Raw genomic sequence first — 24232 nt, 5'->3', positions numbered from 1 at the left:
TATGTACCAAGGTATGGTGAAAAACTTTGTTTTGCATGCCATCCTACAGATCATTTCATTGCATCAGTGCATTGAGGTAGTACAAGGGAAAAGAATGCAGAATAAAGCTGAAAAACACTATGATGTTGGAGAAACTCAGCAGGCCAGGCAGCATCAGTGGAGAAAAGCAGGCGGTCAATGTTTTGGGTCAAGACCCTTCTTCAAGACTGAAAATAGGAAAAGGGGAAGCCCAATATATAGGAGGGAAAAGCAGAGCAGTAATAGGTGGACAAAAGAGGTATGATAAGTAGATGCAGGTAAGAGATAGTGATAGGCAGGTGCGGGGGAGGAGGGGAGAGCAGATCCACTGGGGGGATGGGTCAAAAGTGAGGAGAGAAAAAAAGGGAGGGGGTAGAAAAAAGAGAGCGAGGCTAGGAAAGGGAAGAAAAGAAGAGGCATGGTTGGGGGGGCTGTGAATAAAGTCACAGAGAAAGTACAGTGCAGGCAGACAATAAGTACAAGACAATAATGAGGAAGATTGTGAGGTCAAGAGTCTTATCTCATCGTACTAGGGGACCATTCAATAGTTCTTTAACAGCGGGATAGAAGCTGTCCTTGAGCCTGGTGGTATGATTTCAGGCTTTTGAATCTTCTGCCAATGGGAGGGGTGCAAAGAGAGAATCCTCCTTTGTAGAGCAATAGCAACTTTTATGTAGTGCCTTTTAATATAATAATAGGACCCAGGGTGCTGACTCAGAATGGTTATCATATAAAATATGGCACCCAAGTAGATACTTCCATTTTACCAGTGTATATCTGGCTTAAAGATAAAATGGCAATGCAACTTTAAAGTTCAGACTATTGTTAAATAATAGAAAGCTGATTTCTTCCCACAATTTTCTACCCATGGAGTTATTTTTCTAATATGATATTACCTAAACAATTGCTTTTATCTGAAGCTGTTGTTTGCATTCATTAGTGGTCAGTTCTGCAGTATTTTAAAGCAGCTCTGTAGCAGTAAGTTCCAATTTTGTATTCTCCAGTTCATTTCAAACCTGTGCCCCCTAGGCACCAAGTCTGAAGTTCTTTTCTTAACCTTGTTCTTTTTAAGTAATGATTAAACATAAGTAAGGTTGCTACAATATCCAAATATGGTTATTGATAATTAGGAAATCTTTGAGTGTGGAAAATTCTGATTTATTTGAAGTTGTGTTCATCGCTTGTTAATAAAAATTGATAACCTAATAGACAGTGCATGTCAGCGGCATTGCATGAATTTCAAGAATATGATTCCATGAAAATCGTCTGAATTCTTCCGCAAAGACAAGGTTGGATTCCAGGGTACCCCCAACAACAGACTGCTGTCACTGATCTCATATTTGGGAGTATCACTTAGTTGAGACAGTAAAAGGAAGATGGTTATAGAGGGAATACTTGAGCTACCTTTAGCACAATTAGTAAATGCAATTTCTCACAGTAAAAGCCTGATAGAGCCAAGGAATCTTTTGAATTAAGGAGGTAATGCTGGAAGTTGTCAGTAGGTCAGAAAGCATTTGTGGAAAAAGAATGTTTTAGATTGATGATTTTTTATGAAATTTATTGAATTATCTCGTTTGCCAGGCAACAAACTTTAATGTTTCCAAACTTTATTGGGCAGTTCCTGGCAGTAGGGGTGATAATAAAAGCATTTAAGAAGGGTCATAGTTTATGCTTTTGATTAACATGCAGCAATCCCTGCTGGAGGAAAAAATGCATTTTGGGAGCAAATGAACACTGGTCAAATAGCTTGATTGTGGTTTCTGTCTCTGCATAGGTGTGGTTCATGAATCCAGTGTAAGATCCAGGCAAATGGAACTAAAAATGCATGTGCCAATCTTTGTGTGTGTGTGTGTGTGTGTGTGTGTGTGTGTGTGTGTGTGTGTGTGTGTGTGTGTGTGTGTGTGTGTGTGTGTGTGTGTGTGCGCACGCGTGAACAGTTTTTGTGGGGGTTTTTTGAGGGAATATTACTGAACATCGCCAGTCTTTTCCAGCAAGTAGGCAAAACCTCAGGTTCATGTCTTGTCTTGACGTTATCCCCTCTCAAGTGTTTTAATAAGGAGCATCATTTAGAATAACCACCGTCTTACACTAGGCATGACTACTTATACAATGTCAGTTTTAAAAGAAATCTTTTTGTAAAAGAGGCTGTGTATTGCATTTGTTCCACTGTTGGACACATTCAACACAAACAGAAATCTCTCCTTGTACAGGCAAAGAATAAACCTTGACAAACATGGCTACTTAGAAATTTTAAAGGCTTTTCAACTAAATAATTTCTTCACTTCCTTTGTCCATGTTCAGGAATCACTGTGTACACCAATAATTTAGATGGTTCGGCACCTGAATTGACAAGAGTACAAATAAATAAACTTTTTTTGTCTGTTTTAATGCCTTCTTTCCATTTTCACAGAAGCATGCACAAAACAGTTCATTTGATTTAAATTTGAAATGGTCTAAATCAAACTGCCGGGCATTGTTAATTTGTGTTGGTTACTCAAAATAGTATAGATCCAATGTAGTTAACCCATTTATCTCTTTTTCCTACAGCCTTCAAAGTTCTGATCCTAATTACAGTGGAGAAAGTAGCTCTCAAAGGATTATAGTAGAATTTTAAGTTAAGAGTTCAACTGATTTGATTAGAGTTGTATTTGAGCCCTGGTAAATTTAGTTTAAGAAAAAATATCCAAAAAATGGAGGATGGTTATGTAATTGCCTTCCCTGAAAGGGAAGAAAGTGGATCCTGGCTATAATTCAAGTGGGAAAATTAGAGAAAGCTGGTAAAAGTGCATTTTCCTCCCCAATTAGTATCTGGAACAACTGGTTACTTAGCTTTTAGAGCCACTCCAATCAATTACTGGAGCCTCTGAAGTGAGAACATGCATGTCTGTCATCATACAAATGATTGACACTTAATTGCTGCTTTTTGTCCCGATCCCATGAGCATCTCATTTTGCTGTACATTTAAGAAAAGAAATTGTGTATTATCCAGCAATTCAATTTGTACTGCATTTCATGACCTCCATGGCTTAAAGAAAAAAAATCACTTTTCCTCGAGTCCAGATTGGAAATTTTTGTCTGATTAGTCTGTTCTTCCAAAATTGGTGTCTTTTGCTTTTTTGGTATGCACCCCTTTTCACTTAATTTCAGCAGATTCATTCTTGGTTTTGAGACTAAATATTCCTATGCTTTTTATTTGTATATTAATCAATTGTATATATTTTTTAAAAATCCAGTGCATTTATACAATATTGCATTCATAAAGTCACACTAATTTTTGCTTATTGCCTTCTGACTTAAACAATGTACAACTTTCTAATCTATATATTTTAAAATTCAGACTTTGGTGACAAGTATAATTTGCCCAATTTTTTGTTGTTACGTGGTTCAAAGCACATTCCACTACCTGCTCTACCCTGATCAGTCTACTTTCAATTCAGACTTGGAAGCAATCCTCTGTGCCCTATTATGCAACAGTCTCAAGTACTACATTTATAACAAGTACATCATTTATTTGTAAATAGGTACAAATTATGAAGTTGTGTTTAATAAAAGCTTTCAACTTCATGAGTGTATAGTTGATCAGATTAGTTCAGCAGAAAAGTGGCAGGTGGAATTTAATCCAGAGAAGTACAAGGTATTATATTTGAGGAAGAGCTAAAAACAAAGGAATATAGTAAATTGGTGGATCTTGATAAGTGTGAAAGAAATATGAGGACCTTAAAGATAGCAGAATGGGTTGATAAAAATAGTATAAGGAACGCTTCTGTTTACTAGTTGAGGCATAAAATATAAGAGCAAGGACGTGATGCTAGAATTGTATACAAAACCAGTTAGGCCACTGCATGAGTATTATTACGTACAGTAACCACATAACAGAAAGCTATGATTGTGCTGTGAAGGTGCAGGAGAGATTTATGTGGATATAACCATGATGTGAAAGTTTTTAGCTATGAGGAAAAATTAAATAGGCTTGGATTGTTTTCTTTGGAACAGAGGAGGCTGAGTGGAAATTTAATTGAGGGGCCTAGACGGAGTAATTAGGAAGGACCTGTTTCCCTTAGCAGAGGGGTCAAAAAGCAAGGGGCATAAATTTAAAATAATTGTGAGAACAATTGGGAGTAGAGATGACAAATCATTTTTCCCAGATGGTGATAGTTGTCTGAAATTCACTGCCTAAAAATCTCATCACATATAAAGGGGGCATGCATGTGTACTTGAGGATTTATAATCTGTGGAGCAACAGATTAAGTGCTAGTATTATATTGGGTAGCTTTCTTTGAACTGGCAATGACATGAATAGTTAAAATAAATTTTCTGATATCTCAATGATAAGCACATTTCCAAATGTACCTTGACATTATTATACACAACTATTTAATTTCAGCATGTAATATTTTTAAAGTGATGTGCTAATTAATCACACTTGATCAATCTGCTATATCTTTTAAAAATGACGGGGAAGGTGTGGATGTATATTGCATTGTTGTCAGCATGGGATGTGAAGGGGAAGTGATGTTTGATTAACACAGTAGGACCTCTGAGGTTCTTTTATGTTAATATATGGAATTTAATAGATATTTAGATGTGCTTGATTATTTGAGAAGGTGGCATGTGAGTGACTCATTAGAAAATATTGATACACATAATATTAAGGATAATGTAAGTACATAGTTGAAGAGAAGGGCACCAAGTAAAGAATTGGGGCAAATAGATGCCACATAGTACTTAGCTCAGGAATGAAGGCAGTGTCGTAGAATTATACAGCACAGGAACAGGCCCTTCGGCCCAACTGGTCCACGCTGACCAGGAATCCCATCTAAGCGAGTCCCATTTGGCCCATATCCCTCTAAACCTTTCCTATCCATGTACCCGTCCAAGTAGCTTTTATATGTTGTTAATGTACTGCTTCAACCACTTCCTCTGGCAGCTTATTCCATATACTGACCACCCTCTGGGTGGAAAAAGTTGCCCCTCAAGTTCCTATTAGATCTCTCCCCTCTCACCTTAAACCTATGCCCTCTAGCTCTTGATTCCCCAACGCTGGGAAAAAGACTGTGCGGATTCACCCTATCTACCCTCATGATTTTATACGCCTCTATAAGATTACCCCTCATTCTCCTATGGTTCAATGAAAAAAATCCCACCCTGCTCAATCTCTCCCCATAATTCAGTTCCTTGAGTTCCAGCAACATCCTCTCAAATCTCCTTTGCAGTCTTTCCAGCTTAATGGCATCTTTCCTATAGCAGGTGACCAAAACTGAACACTATATTGCAAATGCAGGCTCACCAACATCTTGTACAACTGCAACATAACATTCCAACTTCTATACTCAATGCCCTGACTGCTGAAGGCCAGTGTGCAAAAAGCCTTCTTCACTACCCTGTCTACCTGTGACACCACTTTCAGGGAACCATGTACTTGTACTCCTAGGTTTCTCTGTTCTACAACACTCCCCTGGGCCATACCATTCACTATGAAAGTCCTACCCTCATTTGTCTTTCCAAATGCAACACCTCGCAACTAACTCAATTAAACTTCATTTGCTATTCCTCAGCCCACTAACCCAGCTGATCAAGATCCCTCCGTGAGTCCTGATAACCATCTTCACTGTCAACGACACCACCTATTTTAGTGTCATCTGCAAGCTTACCACTCCTTGTACATTCTCCTCTAAGTCATTGATATAAATGACAAATAGCAATGGGCCTAGCACTGACCCCTGGGGATCACCACCTGTTCATGGGACTCCAGTTCGTAAACCAACCTTCTACCATCACCCTCTGCTTCCTACCGTGAAACTAATTTTGTATTGAATTAGCTATGATCTAACTTTCCATTGCAGCCCACCATGCGGAACCTATCAAAGGCTTTACTGAAGTCCATGTAGACTGCATATACTGCCCTGCCCTCATTGACCTTCTTGGTCACTTCTTCAAAAAAAAACAAATTCATAAGACATGATCTCCCTCGCATAAAGCCGTGCTGACTACTTTGATCAACCCCTGTCTTTCCAAATGCTTGTATATCTTGTATCTTATCCCTCAGAATCCTCTCTAGTAACTTACCTACCACAAATGTTAGGCTTACCACAAAGTCCTTTGTTGTAGGAGAAGCTTGTATGCCTTTGCAAGCAAGATATGTATGATATATTAAGATAATATAATATTAAGATATTAGTAGAGTGGTACCTCTGTATTGAAGACTTAAATTTTTTTGAGTAAAAGAATGCAGAAGGGCAGCTAGTATAAAGGTACCCTCACAGTGAGAGAAAGGAAATAGTTAGTATACTTGTCATCATTATTCTTTCCTCTCAAATTTCTATGGAGCTCCAAGCAACTAGTAGAGGTAGATCCTCTCAGTGAAGGAATGATTGATGTTAAGAAAATATAATTGCCAAATTTTGGGAAAACAACATGCACGCAGTTTATCTAGTTAGTGATTAAGTAGTTCATGTCACAGCTATCCTTACGGGTTATGAAGAGTGAGAGATCCAAGGGTCCACCTTTTAAAATTGTATTCATCAAGATCTTTTGATAAAGCCTTTTGTCCCTATCCTCTGCTCCAATCTTGCAACCACTTACTAATGTGTGTCATTTGGTTACTTTCAATTTCTTACAATTTGTGCAGAAACACAACTGAATACCAAATGCTTTCATTAGTCAATTAAATATCTCAAATATGAATACATCAAAAGCAATTTAGTTGAGCTGTCAAATGACTTGATTATTTTCTTCTTTCAAAGTTACCTTTCAAGGAGCAGAATCCAAACAAATTGTTCAAATGTGCAGTGAATTCTATAAGCCAGAGATCAATGGATGCTGAGTTGTTAAATATACTCTAGGCTGAGAAAGATTTTTGGATTACTAGGGAATTGAGATTTATGGCGATTGAGCAGTGAAGGTCAAAGATCAGAATAGGTATGATGTTATTGAATAGTGGAGGAAGCTCAAGGGGTCTAATGGCCTATTTCTATTTTGTATCTTCTTGTGTGGCTCATTTCCCCAGCGGTGCATCAGGAACTACTTCAGTGGGATTCCAAGTGAAGCAATGTCTTGGATGTCCTATGTCTGTTGGGTTTGTTACCATCCCAGGTTTTCAGTTCAGGGATTTTGTGCATCTTAGAAACAAAGTCACTCTTAAATAGAAAATAATTTACTCAATCCCTAGACACCAACATGAAGGAATCCCCTATAGTTGTCACCCATCAATTGTGCTTACCCTCCTTTCATAACTACTGCATCTCTGAATAGCAGATGTTTTGATGTTGTTATTCTGAAGAAATTACAAATATTCAATTTTGTCTTTTTCCATATTTGGAAAAGTTCAGTGTGATTGCACTTTGTTTTATTGAGCAAGAGTTGCACCTCAGGAATTGGATACTGACCATATGTCTAAAGAAGATTTTGTTTTCACTTGGAAACTCTGACCCTTCCATTTTCAGTTTGTACATTATCGTCACAAAGTCCAATTTTACATCGAAATTGTTGCGAAGTGAATTCAGCTGCTAATACACAGTTATAGCTGCCTGCATTCATGTATGCCTGATTATTTTTTACTGCTTTGGTTAGGCTGATTTTATACTCAGGAATAATTAAGTGACCACTCCAGGAAATATTAATGGGAGGGAGTGGGTGGGGGGAGTGTGTTGAGGGGGTGTAACTGGATTGTTAGTAAATACATGAAGTTAGTTAAGTACTTGATAGAGGTTTCTACTGCAGAAAAAGTTGCTATTTTGCTTTGCTTTGTTTCTATTTTATAACGCCCTTCAACCAATATGTAGCTGAAGATATAATCTGTGTCATTAGAACAAATCCATGTATTTTACCTGGTACATACAGTGGCATTCGAAAGTTTGGGCACCCTGGTCAAAATTTCTGTTACTGTGAATAGCTAAGCGAGTAAAAGATGACCTGATTTCCAAAAGGCATAAAGTTAAAGATGACACATTTCTTTAATATTTTAAGCAAGATTACTTTTTTATTTCCATCTTTTACAGTTTCAAAATAACAAAAAAGGAAAAGGGCCCGAAGCAAAAGTTTGGGCACCCTGAATGGTCAGTACTTAGTAACACCCCCTTTGGCAAGTATCACAGCTTGTAAACACTAAGAGTCTTTCAATTCTTGTTTGGGGGATTTTTGCACATTCTTCCTTGCAAAAGGCTTCTAGTTCTGTGAGATTCTTGGGCCATCTGGCATGCACTGCTCTTTTGAGGTCTATCCACAGATTTTCGATGATGTTTAGGTCAGGGGACTGTGAGGGCCATGGCAAAACCTTCAGCTTGTGCCTCTTGAGGTAGTCCATTGTGGATTTTGAGGTGTGTTTAGGATTATTATCCTGTTGTAGAAGCCATCCTCTTTTCATCTTTAGCTTTTTTACAGACGGTGTGATGTTTGTTACCAGAATTTGCGGGTATTTAATTGAATTCATTCTTCCCTCTACCAGTGAAATGTTCCCCTTGTCACTGGCTGTAACACAAGCCCAAAGCATGATTGATCCACCCCCGTGCTTAACAGTTGGGGAGGTATTCTTTTCATGAAATTCTGCACCCTTTTTTCTCCAAACATACCTTTGCTCATTGCAGCCAAAAAGTTCTATTTTAACTTCATCAGTCCACAGGACTTGTTTCCAAAATGCATCAGGCTTGTTTAGATGTTCCTTTGCAAACTTCTGACACTGAATTTTGTGGTGAGAATGCAGGAAAGGTTTTCTTCTGATGACTCTTCCATGAAGATCATATTTGTGCAGGTGTGGCTGCACAGTAGAACAGTGCACCACCACTCTAGAGTCTGCTAAATCTTCCTGAAGATCTTTTGCAGTCAAACAGGTGTTTTGATTTGCCTTTCTAGCAGTCCTATGAGCAGTTCTCTCGGAAAGTTTTCTTGGTCTTCCAGACCTCAACTTGACCTCCACCATTCCTGTTAACTGCCATTTCTTAATTAAGTTACAAACTGAGGCAACAGCTACCTGAAAACGCTTTGCCATCTTCTAATAGCCTTCTCCTGCTTTGTAGGCATCATTTATTTTAATTTTCGGAGTGCTAGGCAGCTGCTTAGAGGAGCCCATGGTTGCTGATTGTTGGGACAAGGTTTGAGGAGTCAGGGGATTTATAAAGCTTTGAAATTTGCATCACCTGGCCTTTCCTAATAATGACTGTGAACAAGCCATAGCCCTAGCAAGCTAATGAAGGTCTGAGACCTTGGTAAAAGTAATCTGAGAGCTCAAATCTCTTGGGGTGCCCAAACTTTTGCATGGTACTCCTTTCCTTTTTTCACTCTAAAATTGTACAAAGCAAAAATAATACACTGATCTTGCTTAAAATGTTGAAAAGAATGTTTCATCTTTAACTTTATGACTTTTGGAGATCAGTTCATCTTCTACTCACTTAACTATTAACAGTGACAGAAATTTTGACCCGGGGCGCCCAAACTTTTGCATGCCACTGTAAATGAAACAATGCTTTTGTAGCAACCAAGTGTCCGCAAGTACATGGTGCAATGGATGCAATGGATCTCTAGCTGGGATGGAGCCAGTAAAATGAAGTAATGCAGAGGAGCTTGAGATCTATCCAAGCATAATACTTATTGAGCAGTTAATTAAATAAACAAGTATCTTTATGGGTAGCTTTTATCAGGTTGTTATAAATGGCTAACTACTTCACTAAAATCCTTCAAGGAAAGAAATAGTTGGGTGTATGTGTGTCTTGATGATGCTATGGTTAACTCTTTCAGTACCATCAGAAATACCAGCAATTTAGTTGCAATCAAGCTTGTTTACTCCTGCTGTTCAACAAGAAAGTCAGCCACTCTCATCTTCGAGCATTTATGAATGGTTCACCTCGATAGTCAAGCTACATTTGCGCTTGTTCATTAGAAGCCTATTAGAGAATGGCCTTGCACTCAACGTCTGCAAGACAAAGATCCTCTGCCAACCTTTCCTAGTGTCCTGCATTGCCCTCTGACAAAAAAATCCTGATAAACGTGGACCACTTCCCACATCTCAGGAGCCAGCTCTCAGCAAGGGTAGATGTTGATGATAAAAATTCATCACCAGACTTCTGAAATATACACTCTATCCTTACCTCTGTCATGGGAAGAGATTACCAAGTAAACAGAAGAAATTCAATGATGTTCTTAAAGACTCATTGAAGAAATGCAACATCTCCACTCACTCCTGAGAATCTTTGCCCATGACAGTTCAAAATAGCATCCAGGATGGTATTGAGAACCTCGAGGCCCTGCATTAAGCCCATGCATTGGGACCACACCGATTCTCTATGTAAATGGCAGAAGGAGCAGACTATGTCATGATCCACCATACCACCCATTCGGCCACCGACTGCCTCATCTGTGAAAGAGCACATTAGCGTCATTAGCCACTTTGATCCTGCAAAACCAGTGAGGTCATCTTCAATCCTGGGGAGCTGCCTAAGTAGAAGGTGTCTGTAGGAAAGATAGATTTATCAAGATATCTTGGGTAGTTAGTTGTATCTGAGCATTACTTAAGCAGAGTGTAACCAATGAAATGAATGAAACCACCCACTTTTTCAAAGATTCTGCAGTGGATCATAATTAAGCTAATACTTGAATACTTTTTCTATCATGCCTTAAATACTTCAAAGGCCTTTATATGCAGAATGCTTTTGGACTGCTTTATATATGTAAACTTGGAATATTTGCAGGTTAATTTATTTCTGATTGGAACAATTAGTAAATTTATGGAGTCTGAAGTTAAAATCCAGACATGCCCTTAATTAAAATGCAGTATACTATAATGATGCTATTAACTAAATGCACTCTATAATAGGGATTTTGCTGAATTTGAGATTGTATGGAAATAATTAATTAGCCCTCATACCCTTGCCTTCAAAAAGAATGTTGTGCCTACGTTTGTTTGTGCACGACATCATTGAAGTATTACCTTTTCTTTAAAAAAAAGTAATTGGTTCTTATTTTTCTTTTTCCATTTAACAGTGTGATAGTTGAGGGCGTTGACTGTGGGAATAGACGCAGCTCCTCCATCATGTTGGCCTGTCTTCAGCGAACACAGAACCCACCTTCGCAGCGCTTGTCATGTCCCAGTAAAACGCTGGAGCCGCTGAAATGTGAGTGGAATTTGATAGCAGTTTGATAGGGTATATCTATGCACACTGCTGTCATGGTGATGCTTATGCTTCCATATCTTGATTGGACCTCTCATGAGCAGTGCTTTCATCCTGTATGAATAAATCCAAACATCCAAAAATGTATCGGTAGAGTTTTGGTCCTGAATAATTGAAGAGATATTTTTATAGAGTTTTCCAAATATTTGAATGGAAGTGTTGCAAATACATATGTACCCCTTTTTGTGAAAAAAAGAAAATTTAATCTTTATGGGAAAGCTGGGGGGGGGGGGGGTGGAGAGTACAAGTAAGAACTTGTCAAAGCTGGAATTCTAAAATAAAAGCAGTCTGTTTGTAATGCAATGCACAGTAGTATTCCAAGTATCTGAAATGTGCGAAGAAATGAAAATTGCAAACTGATGGGGAAGCCAAAAATCTTCTAGTGATATAATAAAGCATCCCAAAGAGAGAACTACAAGATATTATAAGAACAAAAGAGTGTGCAGTCTCTTTGGATAATGGCACCAGAAGGGACAGTAGGTCTGAAATTAAATCGAGGAATAGTGATAAAATGCAGGCATGCTAATCCTGAAAAGAAAACCCATGCAATCATTCTAGGTATAATTCCCAGCAGAGTAATCTGATTAAGAGACTAAGTCTGAAGGGTCAATTCAACTGCCCTTTTCTTTGGGTATTAACATACCCATTTATTTTTAAAAAGGATAATGGATTACGTGGTTAACATATGAAGTTACTGAGCTCCATGTTGTGAGCAAAAGTTTAGAGTTCCAGGAGAAAGTTTAAATACTATTTCTATAAATTGCAGTAAGTTTGTTTGCAATATTATTGGGAACCAAAGTGTGAGTGTGAAGAGGAATTGCATTTGTGTAGGAAGCTGCCAGTAGCTGGAAATTGAGCAACATAGAAAAATGAGCAATAAGGTCCCAGAAAAGAATGATCCCTCTGGAAAGGAAAGGTGAATCTCTTGGTGTGGGGATCATGTTTCAGGTGGATGATAATCTGGAAGTTGGAGGCAGATGTTAAAATCTTCAAAGCTGCTGAAAAATAAACGTAGATAAGTGTCTGTTTGTTTAAGAGTGTACATTCTCCTATTGATGCACCCTTTTTACCCAAATCCAAACAAATATTTAAGAATCCCCAAATGTGAATAGAGATGCTCGTGTATATTAATGATCAACAGGAATTTGTGATTGGAAGGCTGCACAGTGGGCTTCTGTGTGACTCAGCACTGAGTCCCTTGCTTTTTTTGTGCGGTATATTTCAGTGATTCAAACAAATTGTAATAGCAATGATTAAGAAGTTTGCAAATGGATATCGAAATTGGAAATTAATAGTGAGTAAATGAAAAGTTTTAATGGAATCATTAGCTGGGCTAAAATGTGGTTAATGAAAATCAATCTAAGGAAGTGTGAGACAATACCTATGGAGAGCATAAACAAGTCAAGGGAATACCTAATAAATGGTGGGATAAGAAGTGTAGAGGATCAGAGGGATCTTAGAATGCATATCCAGTTGACTTCAGGGATTTGTGCTCTCGAGGGATTTGCTTGTGACATAGATGTAAGACCAAGGAGTTCTTTCTGGTACTTTATAAAACAGAAATTACACCACAGTTGGAATACTCTTTACAGTTCTGGTCATTACAGGAAGGATGCAATTGTGCCAGAAGGTGTGCAGAGGAGATTTATGAGGATGTTGCCAGGGCTAGAAAATGTTAGTAATGAAAATATGCTTGTGATGTTTTCTTTATGACAGAAGAAACTGTGAGAAAGGATTTACCAAATGTATAAAGTGTGTAAAGTTACGACTCTTAAATGAAGTACAGATCTTCCATAACTCTCAACTTATTGACAACCAGTACATATGGACAAGCGTTTTGGAGATCATTGGGATGGATGGGGTTGGGGATGGGAACGGGTCATTTCTGCATGCCTCCTCTCCCTACCCCAAACCCCTGAGCTGCAACAATCAGTGGCTGGGTCAAGCTGAGCAGAGCAGACTCACTCACTCACACTGATTCAGTGAGGCCAGCACTCTTCCTGCACCTGCTTGATCTCCAGTCACAGCTGTTTCTGTGATCCTCTCCCACATGGTCTCTGCCACACAGTTTTTGTTCATTTCCAATTTGCAAACAGTTTGGGCTGTGAACATTTCTCAGGAATGGAGACACGAGACTGCAGATGCTGGAATCTGGAGCAACAAGCAATCTGCTGGAGGAACTCAGTAGGTCTGCATCTGTTGGAGGAGGGAGAAGGAATTGTCAACGTTTCAGGTTGAAACCCTATGTCTGGACTCACAGAATCCTGTCATAACCTGGGGATTGCCGGAAAAATAGGAAGAACCTGTTTCTGATAGCAGAAAAGTCAATAACAAGAGGCATAGCTTTAAAATCATTGGAGGGAGTATTAGAGGGGAAGTTGAGGAGCTTTTTTTCACCCTTTGGGTGGCTGGGGTTCTGAAGGGGTGATAGAGACAAAAACCCTCTTAGTCCAATCTGAAGTGCTATAATGTTTAGGGCTATAGGAAGTGGAATTAGTTTATCTCTTTTTTTTGGCTGACGTAAGTCAGATAGGTCTAATAACCTTCTGTGTCATAAATCTCTAGGCTATTGATTGCTCAGATAAACCAAGAGTATCAGTACAGATCCCTTGGATTAACACCATCTTTTAACATAGAAATATTCCTTTAACTATATCATCTCAGACTGTTACTTTGTGCCTTATTACCATCTCATGTCACAAGGTTAATCCAAATCCCTTTAATATCATTATCGTATGCTGTCTAGATGCTGGTAACTCCTCATAATTTTATATATTTCTATCAGGTCGCACCCCCCCCCCCCCCCCCCCCCCCCCCCCCCAGCCTCCAACACTCCACATAAAACAATCCAACTTTGTCCAACCTTTCCTTATAGCTAATACTCTCTAAACCAGGCAAAATTCCAGTGAAGCTCTTCTGCACCCTCTCCAAAGCCTCCACATCCTTCCTGCAATGCAGCAACAGAACTGCACACAGTGCTCCAAATGTGACCTAACCAAAGTTTTATACAGCGGCAACGTGACTTCCCATCTTTTATACTCAACACCCCTACTGATGAAAGCAAGTACATCGTATGGCTTCTTTACTACCCTATCTACTTCTGTTGCCACTTTCAGGGAAGATATGGACATGCATCCCAAGATCCCTCTGTACATAGTGTTCCGAAGGGTCTGCCAGTTACTGTATACTTTCCTCTTACATTTGATCTCCCAAAGTGAAACACCTTTCATTTGTACAGTTAAACTCCATCTACCATTTCTCTCTCTTCATTTCCAACTGGTTCTATATCCTGCTGAATCCTTTGACAACCTTCCTCATTATCCACAACTCCATGAATTTTTGTATCATCTGCAAACTTGCTAATCAGTATCACAAACAGAGGTCCCAGCCCTGATCCCTGTGGAACAGCACTGGTCACAGACCTCCAGTCAGAATAACACCTCTCCATCACTACACTCTGTCTTCTATGGTCAAGTCAAATTTAAATCTAATCCACAGAGTCTCCATGGATCCCATGTGCCTTAATCTTCTGGATCAGCCTACTATGACGGACCTTGTATACAACATCCACTGCCCAACCCTCATCAATCATCTTTGTCACCTCCTCAGTTTTGTAAGACGTGACCTCCCTCACACAAAACCATGCTGACTATCCCTAATAAGTATGCTTTTCCAGCTACAAGTAGATCCCATTCCTAAGAATCTATTATTTAATTATCTTATCACTGATGTAAGGCGCTACGACCTATAATTTTCTTGTTTATCCCTATTGTCGTCCTTAAAAAGAGTACCAACATTGGCTATTCTCCTGTCCTCTGGGACCTCACCTGTGGTTAAAGAGGAGATAAAGATCTCTGTCAAGGCCCTAGCAATCTCTTCCCTTGCCTCTTTCAATAACCTGGGATTGATCCCATTAGGCCCTGGTGACTTATCTTAATGTTCGTCAAGAGACCCAACACAACTACCTCTGTAACAGCATGCCCTAGGATATTGACATACCCCTCCATGTCCTTCTCCTTGGTGAATACCAGTGCAAAGTACTTATTTAATACTCGCTTATTCTTGGATTGTCTTGTACAACTCGTAGTTTGCCCTCTTCCTTCATTATGAAAGTGTTATATACTAACCTGCCATTTCCTCCTTGTCCATATATAATCTCACTTGCATTTATCTTTAATCAGCCTACATTCCCTTTAACCACACTCAACCCTTAATATGGTAAAACATTTTTGATATTGGCTTTTATTTTTTTCATATTCCCTTTTTGAATCTTTGTATGACTTTTTATGGTGTTCGTAGATGCAGGCTTTGACTTTACCTTGCATTTATGCAAGTCCTTTCTTTTAGTTTAATACTACATGTTACTTGATTTATTGATCTTGGTGTGAGAACAACTGATAACTGAGTTATGAGTTAATTGCTGTTACTTAACTCTAACATTGTCTTTCCAGTGCCTAGTGAAATAAACTTTAAAGAGTTATAACATCAGATTGGAGAGGCAGACTGATTAATGCAGCAAGAAGCAAGAACTAATATGAATAACAGATACACAGTCCAGTGAAGATACTTTCTTAATTCCATAGGAATTTGATATGATGCAGGGTCTCAACCTTCAATGTCAACCAAATTCTCTTCGTTTACTCCTTTATTGGATATGGACCAGCATTTACTTCTCATTCCTAACAACACTTGCAGAGAGTGGCAGCGAATCACTGTCTTGAATTACTGCAACCCTCTGACGAATGTTGTTGATTAGGGAGTTGCAGAATTTAAACCTCCATTTAGCATTCTAACTGAAAGGCAGTACCTCAGACAATGTTGTACTTAGTCTTACACTTGCGTGTCTCCTTAAATTTTTGTGCTCTAATTTCTTGGAGTGGGGTTGACCCCACACCTTACTGGTTTAGATGAGAAAGCTACCAGCTGAGGCATTGCTGACTTTTAAGAAAATATTTTGTGTCTGTCTATCTGTGTCATCAGGCTGTCCTAAAAAGAGAACCACAATGAGTAAAAGGCTGTTTAGCCGTACTTTTCTTAGATCTTGCACAATTTTTTCATGGTCTTTTCCATTGAACCATCTGTGACTAAATTCATTTGGAAATAATCCTCAATCCCAGAGAGCTGAAACTTTAAAAAAAAATCATGGTACTTTTCCAACATTATTTTGAACTTCATTGAATCTCAATAAAATAATTGCATTCTACTCACCAACCTGATCTATTGGCTATTCAGCTAGATGCAGTGAGAGTGGGTAGACCTACATGTAGTATTATGGCTTAGAGATGAGCTCTATGTTGCTGGTTCGAGTTCATTCATCCTTGGGTTAGGAATATTGCTGGCAAGGCTGCCATTTCAGCCCATCATTGTTTTTTCTGACAAGTTGATTGTGGGCCTTTGATTGTCTGAGTGTTTATTTGTATCTATGAATGTGATCAAGGTAGATGTTGTGTTTCTTGGAAATAGTTTTCATTAACCAGCTGATTAAGGATGAAAATTAACTTTTCTCATTTTTATTCTGCAGCAAACAAGTCCAAATTCCAGTTTAACCTTTAAGGCACATCTAAACTTTTATTTCATGATTCTGAATATTTAGGCATCCAACACAAGGGCCTCCTTTGCCTTTTTGCGGGATCTGGTATTGAGTTGTTGAAATTGTAGGGTTACTTTAGTTGGACAAAGGTGACAATCCCGCATTGTTCCATAAACAACATGGCCTTCACTTGTTAAATTTTAGCAAAAGCCCTTGTGTACGTAGGAGCCAGGATTAGAAATTTATGCTAACCCACACTAGAATTAGTAGGCTGAGTACAGAAGGGAGAAATTCTTTATCAAATATTAGACAGATAGAAACTCTACTTGTACAGCAGCATGTACAATAATGTGCGTTTATAAGAAAGTTTCAATATCACAAAACATCACAAAGTCCTTGACAGGAGAGTTACCAAACAAAATTTGACACTGTACCAAGTGAAGAGATTTTAGGATAGCTGACACGAAGCCTGGTCAAAAGGTTGGTTCTAAGGAAAATTTTAAAGCAGTAAGAAGGGTTGAGAAATTTAAGAAAGAAATTCAAAAGTTTAGGATTTAGGTATTGATGCAACTGCTATTCAAATAATTATTTTCAAAATGCAGAGCAGTACATTCATTATTAGCTTGATATTATGTAGATTGCAGAAATGGGTTACTGTCTTTTCCCATTGTGAAAGAGTGCTCACAGAAGTTAAAGCTACAGATTAGCTAATTTCCTTCTTACAAGCTCAGTAATTAGCACGATGCCTTAGTCTATTCTGTCTTCCTTTTGGATTGTAGTAACTGAATCTACCTCAAGGAAGGCTCCTATGTGGCCACAATTGCTGTGAAATCTATTAAGATTAATAACCAATTTGTCCTTAAGTTGGTTATTAATTCTTACTAGTTTCAGTTAAAAATGAAGGTAATTAATTTTTAAACTTTGTCAAAGCTATATATCATTTATAAAATGGGATTCCTTGTCTATCTATCTCTATGAGTAGAACTTTGAGACATCTACAGGCCTTAGTCAGAAATATTACAATGGAGTGATGGCTGTCTTATTAGAAAGCATTCAATCTCATCATCAACAAACATTATGTTACAGTTTGAATTGACTATGCCTTATATATTCAAGTCTCACAGTTAGTAGCTGTGTTTTTGCATAAATGAAACCATAGATGGCTGGCATTTCTAATTTTTTAGTTATTGGATTTATTATTTTTTGTGTCCAAGTTAATGGCCTACCATGTGTTAACTTCTTAAATGCTTCTTTTTGTACACATAGGAATCTGAATTCTAAAAAGCCAGTTTCTAATTCCAAGGGGGAGGATTGTTGATAATTATTTGTATAAATGTGTGATTTTGTATTGTTTTCATAACAAAGGAAAAGATGGGACAAAAGTGAATTGAAATTGTGCATTGTATCAAAATCTGTATTAAACTGGAATGAGAAAGAATTGAAATAATGTTCAAATATGTGGTCACTTGCATTTTTAAGGACAGGAATATGGATTTAGTTTAAAATCCTTTATCAGAATAATTGAGATACTATGCACATAAGTATCACGATAATCTAAAAGTTATAGCAGTTGTGTTGCCTGATAAAACACTGCATTTAGTTTACCTAGACTCATGCCATCTGTCCAAGAAAGATTTTGCATACAGTAAAGTGAATGAGAAAAGACCATCGGTGGTCATCGTATCTGCTGTATGATGTAATCTCATGTAGCAACCTTGCCACTTGTAGTATTTCTAACACTGAAGGGAATTGGGGGAAAATTTCATTTTGCTCTGAACAGACCAGTGAAATTATCATTTATTGTCATTTATTCAGGCTGCCTCCACACCTAGGTGAGTTGACACTTGAAGCTGAGACTACTTGTCCTGTGTACTGTACAAAGTCTCTGGTTATCCACTCTGAATTTCTTGTTTTCTAGATTGATTAAAAGCTTTTGCTATCAAATATGTCTCATTGGTGATGAATTCTTAAATCATAACACCAAGTTTCAGCAGCTGAAAGTATGAAAGTGACATCTTAAACTTCATATGTTCTTCTGAAATCCATATCACGCAGCTGGACAGAATAAAGTATTCTGGTCGTCATTTCTATGTAATTTGCTACCTGGATCAGGTACTCTTTCAGATTCTGCATGTATGCCCTGTGTAACTCTCCTCCTGTTTTCATTTAATTGGGGGTGTTAAAGTACAAAATAATCCCAATTCCTTAAAGGATCTTATGAAGATTTCTATAAAGCTATTAGTTTTACTTTAGATTCTTATAAATTCTATCTGTTGAATGCCTTAATCCCTCTTAATAACTTTACAAAGTACTGTACATACAATGAATCATTTTGAAGCACAGTGTTAATTGTTATGTAGTAAAATATAGCTGCCATGATGTGCAAATAGGGAAAAAGAATTCGTATTGGTTTAAAGACAACCAGAACATTGTGAGAATTCACTTATTGTAGAACCCAACCTTCTCATCTGACTCCAAGCCAGTGAAGCAGACTATCTTGACTTCACTCTTATATGTCTGCTTTCTTTTGTGACTGTTTTGTGCATGAAGGTTTTTTGTTGACTTTGTATTGAACTACATTAGAGACCAGGAAACTTTTAACAAGTGTCTTAATCTGTCAGTTGGAATGCATTTGGTAGGGTTAAGTCCCAAACTGGTTCTGATTCATTAAATTACACAGTTTGTGCCCTCATTTGTGTGAGGAAGTATATTTCCTGAGCGTTTGAATGTATTTGAACCTCTGTGAAACTCCTGACTTACCAGTCAGTGACTTGCAGCAGCTCGGTCTATTTGTGGGGATCATATATATATAAAATATTTTTTATTTCCAGTGGTTTTTATTTGTTTCTACTCAAATAAAAGCAAGCATCCTGCATTTTGTGGTGATAGTAATTTAAGTACAACCCTCCTAAAAATAAAATATGTACATGGGAGTAGTTAATAATTTGAAGATCTCATTGTTGACTCTCCATTCCCAGCCAAATGCTTGTGTGCAGACAGAGTTGCATCATTTTGATAGTACAGTTGATATTTTTGGCCTATTGAATAACGTGTGTTTAAAAAAAATTACACTACATTCTTAGTTAAAAGATAATCTTGTTCATGGGTTGGAAAACAGTTTATTAAATCAGGGATGTGCACCCTGTTAATTTTTTAAATTAACATTATCGAATTTTTAATAAAAATTTACACTACGTTCTTACTACTCAAAATTTTCATGGGTAGATTGCACTTAAAAGCATTTTGGGACAAACCAGCTCATAAGAGAGTGTAATAGCAATATTTTACAGACAGTCAATATGAGTTGCTCTGTACTTGCCCAATCATGTGTATTTTACTGGATTAGTCTTGTCTTTTTCTGAAAGTATCAGCTCTACTAGCAAATGCATTCAATATTCCATGTGGCTTTTGAATCTAGATATTTCTATTTCCTCAGAGGATTTTCTACCTTTCATAGGTTTGTTTCCTCTGATTAAATATTGAGTTAGGTTAACTTCCACTAAACTTAAAAAGTCCGTTGATGCTGAAGATTTAAAATAAAATGGCTTCTGCCAAATGAAGTCTCAGGCTTACAGTGAAGCCACAAGAGACTGCAGATACTGGAGTCTTGGAGCAACAAACAGTCTGCTGGAGGAACTCTGGGGGCAAAGAAATTGTCGACGTTTCGGGTCCAAACCCTGCATCAGTGCATGAATGTCCCAGACAGTTATGGGTCCTTTGGAGAGAAGGAGGGAATTTACGCCTCAAGTCAGAGGATGTAGATGAGGTACTAAATGAGTACTTTGCGTTGGTATTCACCAAGAAGGACATGGAGAATAGTGAGATTAGTGTGGGGCATGCTGATGTGCTGAGACATTTAGAGATCAAGAAGGAGGTGGTGCTAGGTCTTTTGAAGAGCATCGATGTGGATAAGTGGCCTGATGGGATCAAACATAGAACATTACAGCACAGTACTGGCTCTTCGGCCCACAATGTTGTGCCGACATTTTATCCTGCTCTAAGATCTATCTGACCCTTCCCTCCCACATAGCCCCCCATTTCTCTATCATTCGTATGTCTATCTAAGAGTCTCTTAAATGTCCCTAATGTATCTGCCCCCACAACCTCTGCAGGCAGTGCGTTCCATGCACCCACCCCTGACATCCCCCTTATATCTTCTCCAATCACCTTTAAATTATGCCCCCTCGTGTTAGGCATTGTCACCCTGGGAAAAAGTCTCTTGACTGTCCACTGGATCTATGCCTCTTCTCATCTTGTACACCTCTATCAAGTCACCTCTCATCCTCCTCCTCTCCAAAGAGAAAAGCCCTAGCCCATTCAACCTATCCTCATAAGACATGCTCTCCAATCCAGGCAACATCCTGGTAAATCTCCTCTGCACCCTCTCTAAAGCTTCCACATCCTTCCCATAATGAAGCGACCAGAACTGAACACAATACTCCAAGTGTGGTCTGACCAGATTTCCATAGAGCATCACCTCACGGCTCTTGAACTCAGTAACCCGACTAATGAAGGCCAGCACACCATACGCCTTCTTAACAACCCTATCGACCTGCGCAGCAACCTTGAGGGATCTATGGACGTGGACCCCAAGATCCCTCTGTTCCTCCACACTGCTAAGAGTCCTGCCATTAACCTTGTATTCTGCCTTCAAATTCGATCTCCCGAAGTGTATCACTTCACACTTATCCGGGTTGGACTCCATCTACCACTTCTCAGCCCAGGTCTGCATTCTATCAATGTCATGTTGTAATCTACAGCAACCTTCTACACTATCCACAACACCACCAACCTTTGTATCATCAGCAAACTTACTAACCCACCCTTCCACATCCTCATCCAAGTCATTTATAAAAATCACAAAGAGCAAGGGAACCAGAACAGATCCCTGCGGAACACCACTGGTCACCGACCTCCAGGCAGAATACTGTCCATCTACCACCACCCTCTGTCTTCTATGGGTGAGCCAGTTCTGGTTATTGAAAAAGGCAAGAGAGGAGATTGCTGGGGCCTTGACAAAGATCTTTGTATTCTCACTAGCAACAGGTGAGGTCCTCGAAGACTGGAGAGTAGCCAATGTTGTTCCGTTGTTCAAGAAGAGAATTAAGGATAATCTAGGAAATCATAAATCAGTTAGAATCACATCAGTCAAAGGGAAGCTATTGGAGAGGATTCTTAGGGATAGGATTTATGTGCATTTGGAAAAATATGGCCTGATTAGGGACAGTCAGTATAGCTTTGTGCATGGCAGGTTATGTCTTACAAACTTGATAGAATTTTTTGAGGAGGTGACAAAGGTGATTGATGAGGGTAGGGCTGTAGATGTTGTCAAGAGGGCAATCAAAGGTTACAGCAGAATATAGCTCAGTTACAGATATGGGTGGAGAAATGGAAGATGGAGTTTAATAGGAGCAAATGTGAGGTGTTGCACTTTGGGAGGTCAAATGTAAGGGGAAAGTATACAGTTAAAGGCAGGACCCTTAACAGCATTGATATGTAGAGGGATATTTGGGTCCAAGTCCATAGCTTCATGAAAGTGCCCACACAAGTAGACAGAGTGGTAAAGAAGGCATATGACATACTTGCCTTCATTGGTCAGGGCATTGAGTATAAAAGTAAGGATGTCACATTGCAGCTATATAAAACTTTGGTTCAGCCTCACTTGGAGGATTGTGTGCAATTCTGGTCGTCCATTACAGAAAGGACGTAGAGACATTGGAAAGGTTGCAGAAGAGGCTTACCAGGATGCTGCCTGGATTAGAGAGTATGAGCTTATAAGAAGAGATTGGACAAATCTCTGGAACATTGGAGGCTGAGGGGAGACATGATAGAAATTTATAAAACTATGAGAGGCATAGTTAAGGTAGACAGTCAGAATCTGTTTTCCAGGGTAGAAATATCAAATACTAGAGGACATACAAGGTTATCGGGGGGTGGGAAGAAGTTCTTCTAAGATAAGATAAGACATTTATTTATTAGTCACATGTATATCGAAACACACAGTGAAATGCACCTTTCTGCATTACTGAGAATGTGCTGGGGGCAGCCCGCAAGTGTCGCCACTCTTCCGACGCCAACATAGCATGCCCACAACTCCTAACCCATACATCTTTAGAATGTGAGAGGAAATAGGAGGACCCGGAGGAAACCCATGCAGACACATGGGGAGAACGTACAAACTGCTTACAGACAGCGGCCGGAATTGAATTTGGATCGCTGCCGCTGTAATCGCATTATGCTACCCCCTACACTAACGAACCGCCTACCTAGAGTTTGGTAGGTGCCTAGAACAGGCTGCCAGGGCTAGTGGTGGAATCAGATACGATAGTGTGGCACTTAAGAGGCTGTTAGACACATGAATATGCATGGATTGGAGGGATATGGATCATGTACAGGCAGAAGAGACAGTTTAATTTGGGCATCGTATTTGCCGCAGACATCGTGGGCCAAAGGGCCTGTTCCTGTGCTTTACTGTTCTGTTTTCTATGTTCTTTGCCATTCATGTGTAACACAACTGTGAGTGTATACCACATGAGGTCCGGACACATCTTGTATACCTCAAAATGTTGGCAAGTGCTGGTATATAATTATATGCATCTCTGATCATTTGAGATGCCCATTGAGTATCCAAAAGAAAAGTCATGAGTTTTCCCCTGCACTGTGGGATACTGAGTTAGCCATAGAGTATTGCTTTTGGCAGACTATTTTGAGGCATATGCTCCATATTTTCCAACTTGAGAGAATCTCAGGCTGGTTCTCCTGAGCATCTTGTTGGTCAGGTTAACTGGAAGGATTTTCACAAGTGGAATCTATTCAGATTTTGCAACCGCTTGGGAAGTCGTGGAGTCATAGAGCAATACCGCACGGAAACAGGCCCCTCAGCCCAACTCGTCTGTGCTGACCAAGTTCCCTAACTAAGCTAGTCCCATTTACCTGTTCCTCTAAACCTTTCCTATCCATTTCTAATGTAATGCACTGCATTCAGTGCTCACAATGTGTTCTCCTCTGCATTAGAGAAACCAAACACAGATTGGCTAATCACTTTGTGAAGCATGTGAACCAAATAGTTTTGCAGATTGAACTAAGTGCTTCTTTAATTCCTTTTTGGGTACCATTAAATTTCTCTATTTCATAGCAGATCTGAATCTTTTGTGCACTTCTTGCCAATACTTTTGTGTCGCTGGTGAGGCTGCACTTTTGGAGTATTGTGATGGGCTCTTGACCTCACAATCTACCTTGTTTGACCTTGCACCTTATTGTCTACCTGCAATGCACTTCCCGGTAGCTATGACACTTTGCTCTGTATTCTGTTATTGTTTTTACCCTGTACTACCTCAATGCACACTGTACTATCTCAATGCACTGTATAATGAATTGATCTGTATGAACGGTATGCAAGACAAGTTTTTCACTGTACCTCGGTACAAGTGACAATAATAAACCTATATCAATACCCCTGGTATAGGAAAGATGTTATTAAACTGGAAAGGGTGCAGAAAAGATTTACAAGGATGTTGCCAGGACT

At 38.9% G+C, this 24232-nt stretch overlaps 1 protein-coding gene across 1 annotated transcript in view; it reads left to right on the top strand.

Moving 5' to 3' along the window:
- Positions 1–24232, top strand: part of fam222aa (family with sequence similarity 222 member Aa) — a 155317-nt gene that overhangs the window by 74849 nt on the left and 56236 nt on the right. Inside the window, exon 2 of the mRNA XM_052032344.1 lies at positions 10990–11120. Within this exon, the coding sequence (XP_051888304.1) occupies positions 11039–11120 (82 nt within the window). The 5' untranslated portion in view covers positions 10990–11038. The remainder of the gene's footprint in view (positions 1–10989; positions 11121–24232) is intronic.

This window comes from Pristis pectinata, chromosome 17 (genome assembly GCF_009764475.1).
Source record: "Pristis pectinata isolate sPriPec2 chromosome 17, sPriPec2.1.pri, whole genome shotgun sequence".
Classification (NCBI taxonomy): domain Eukaryota; kingdom Metazoa; phylum Chordata; class Chondrichthyes; order Rhinopristiformes; family Pristidae; genus Pristis; species Pristis pectinata.
Note: the sequence above shows the minus strand (reverse complement) of the source record. Positions and strands in the feature narration are given on the sequence as shown.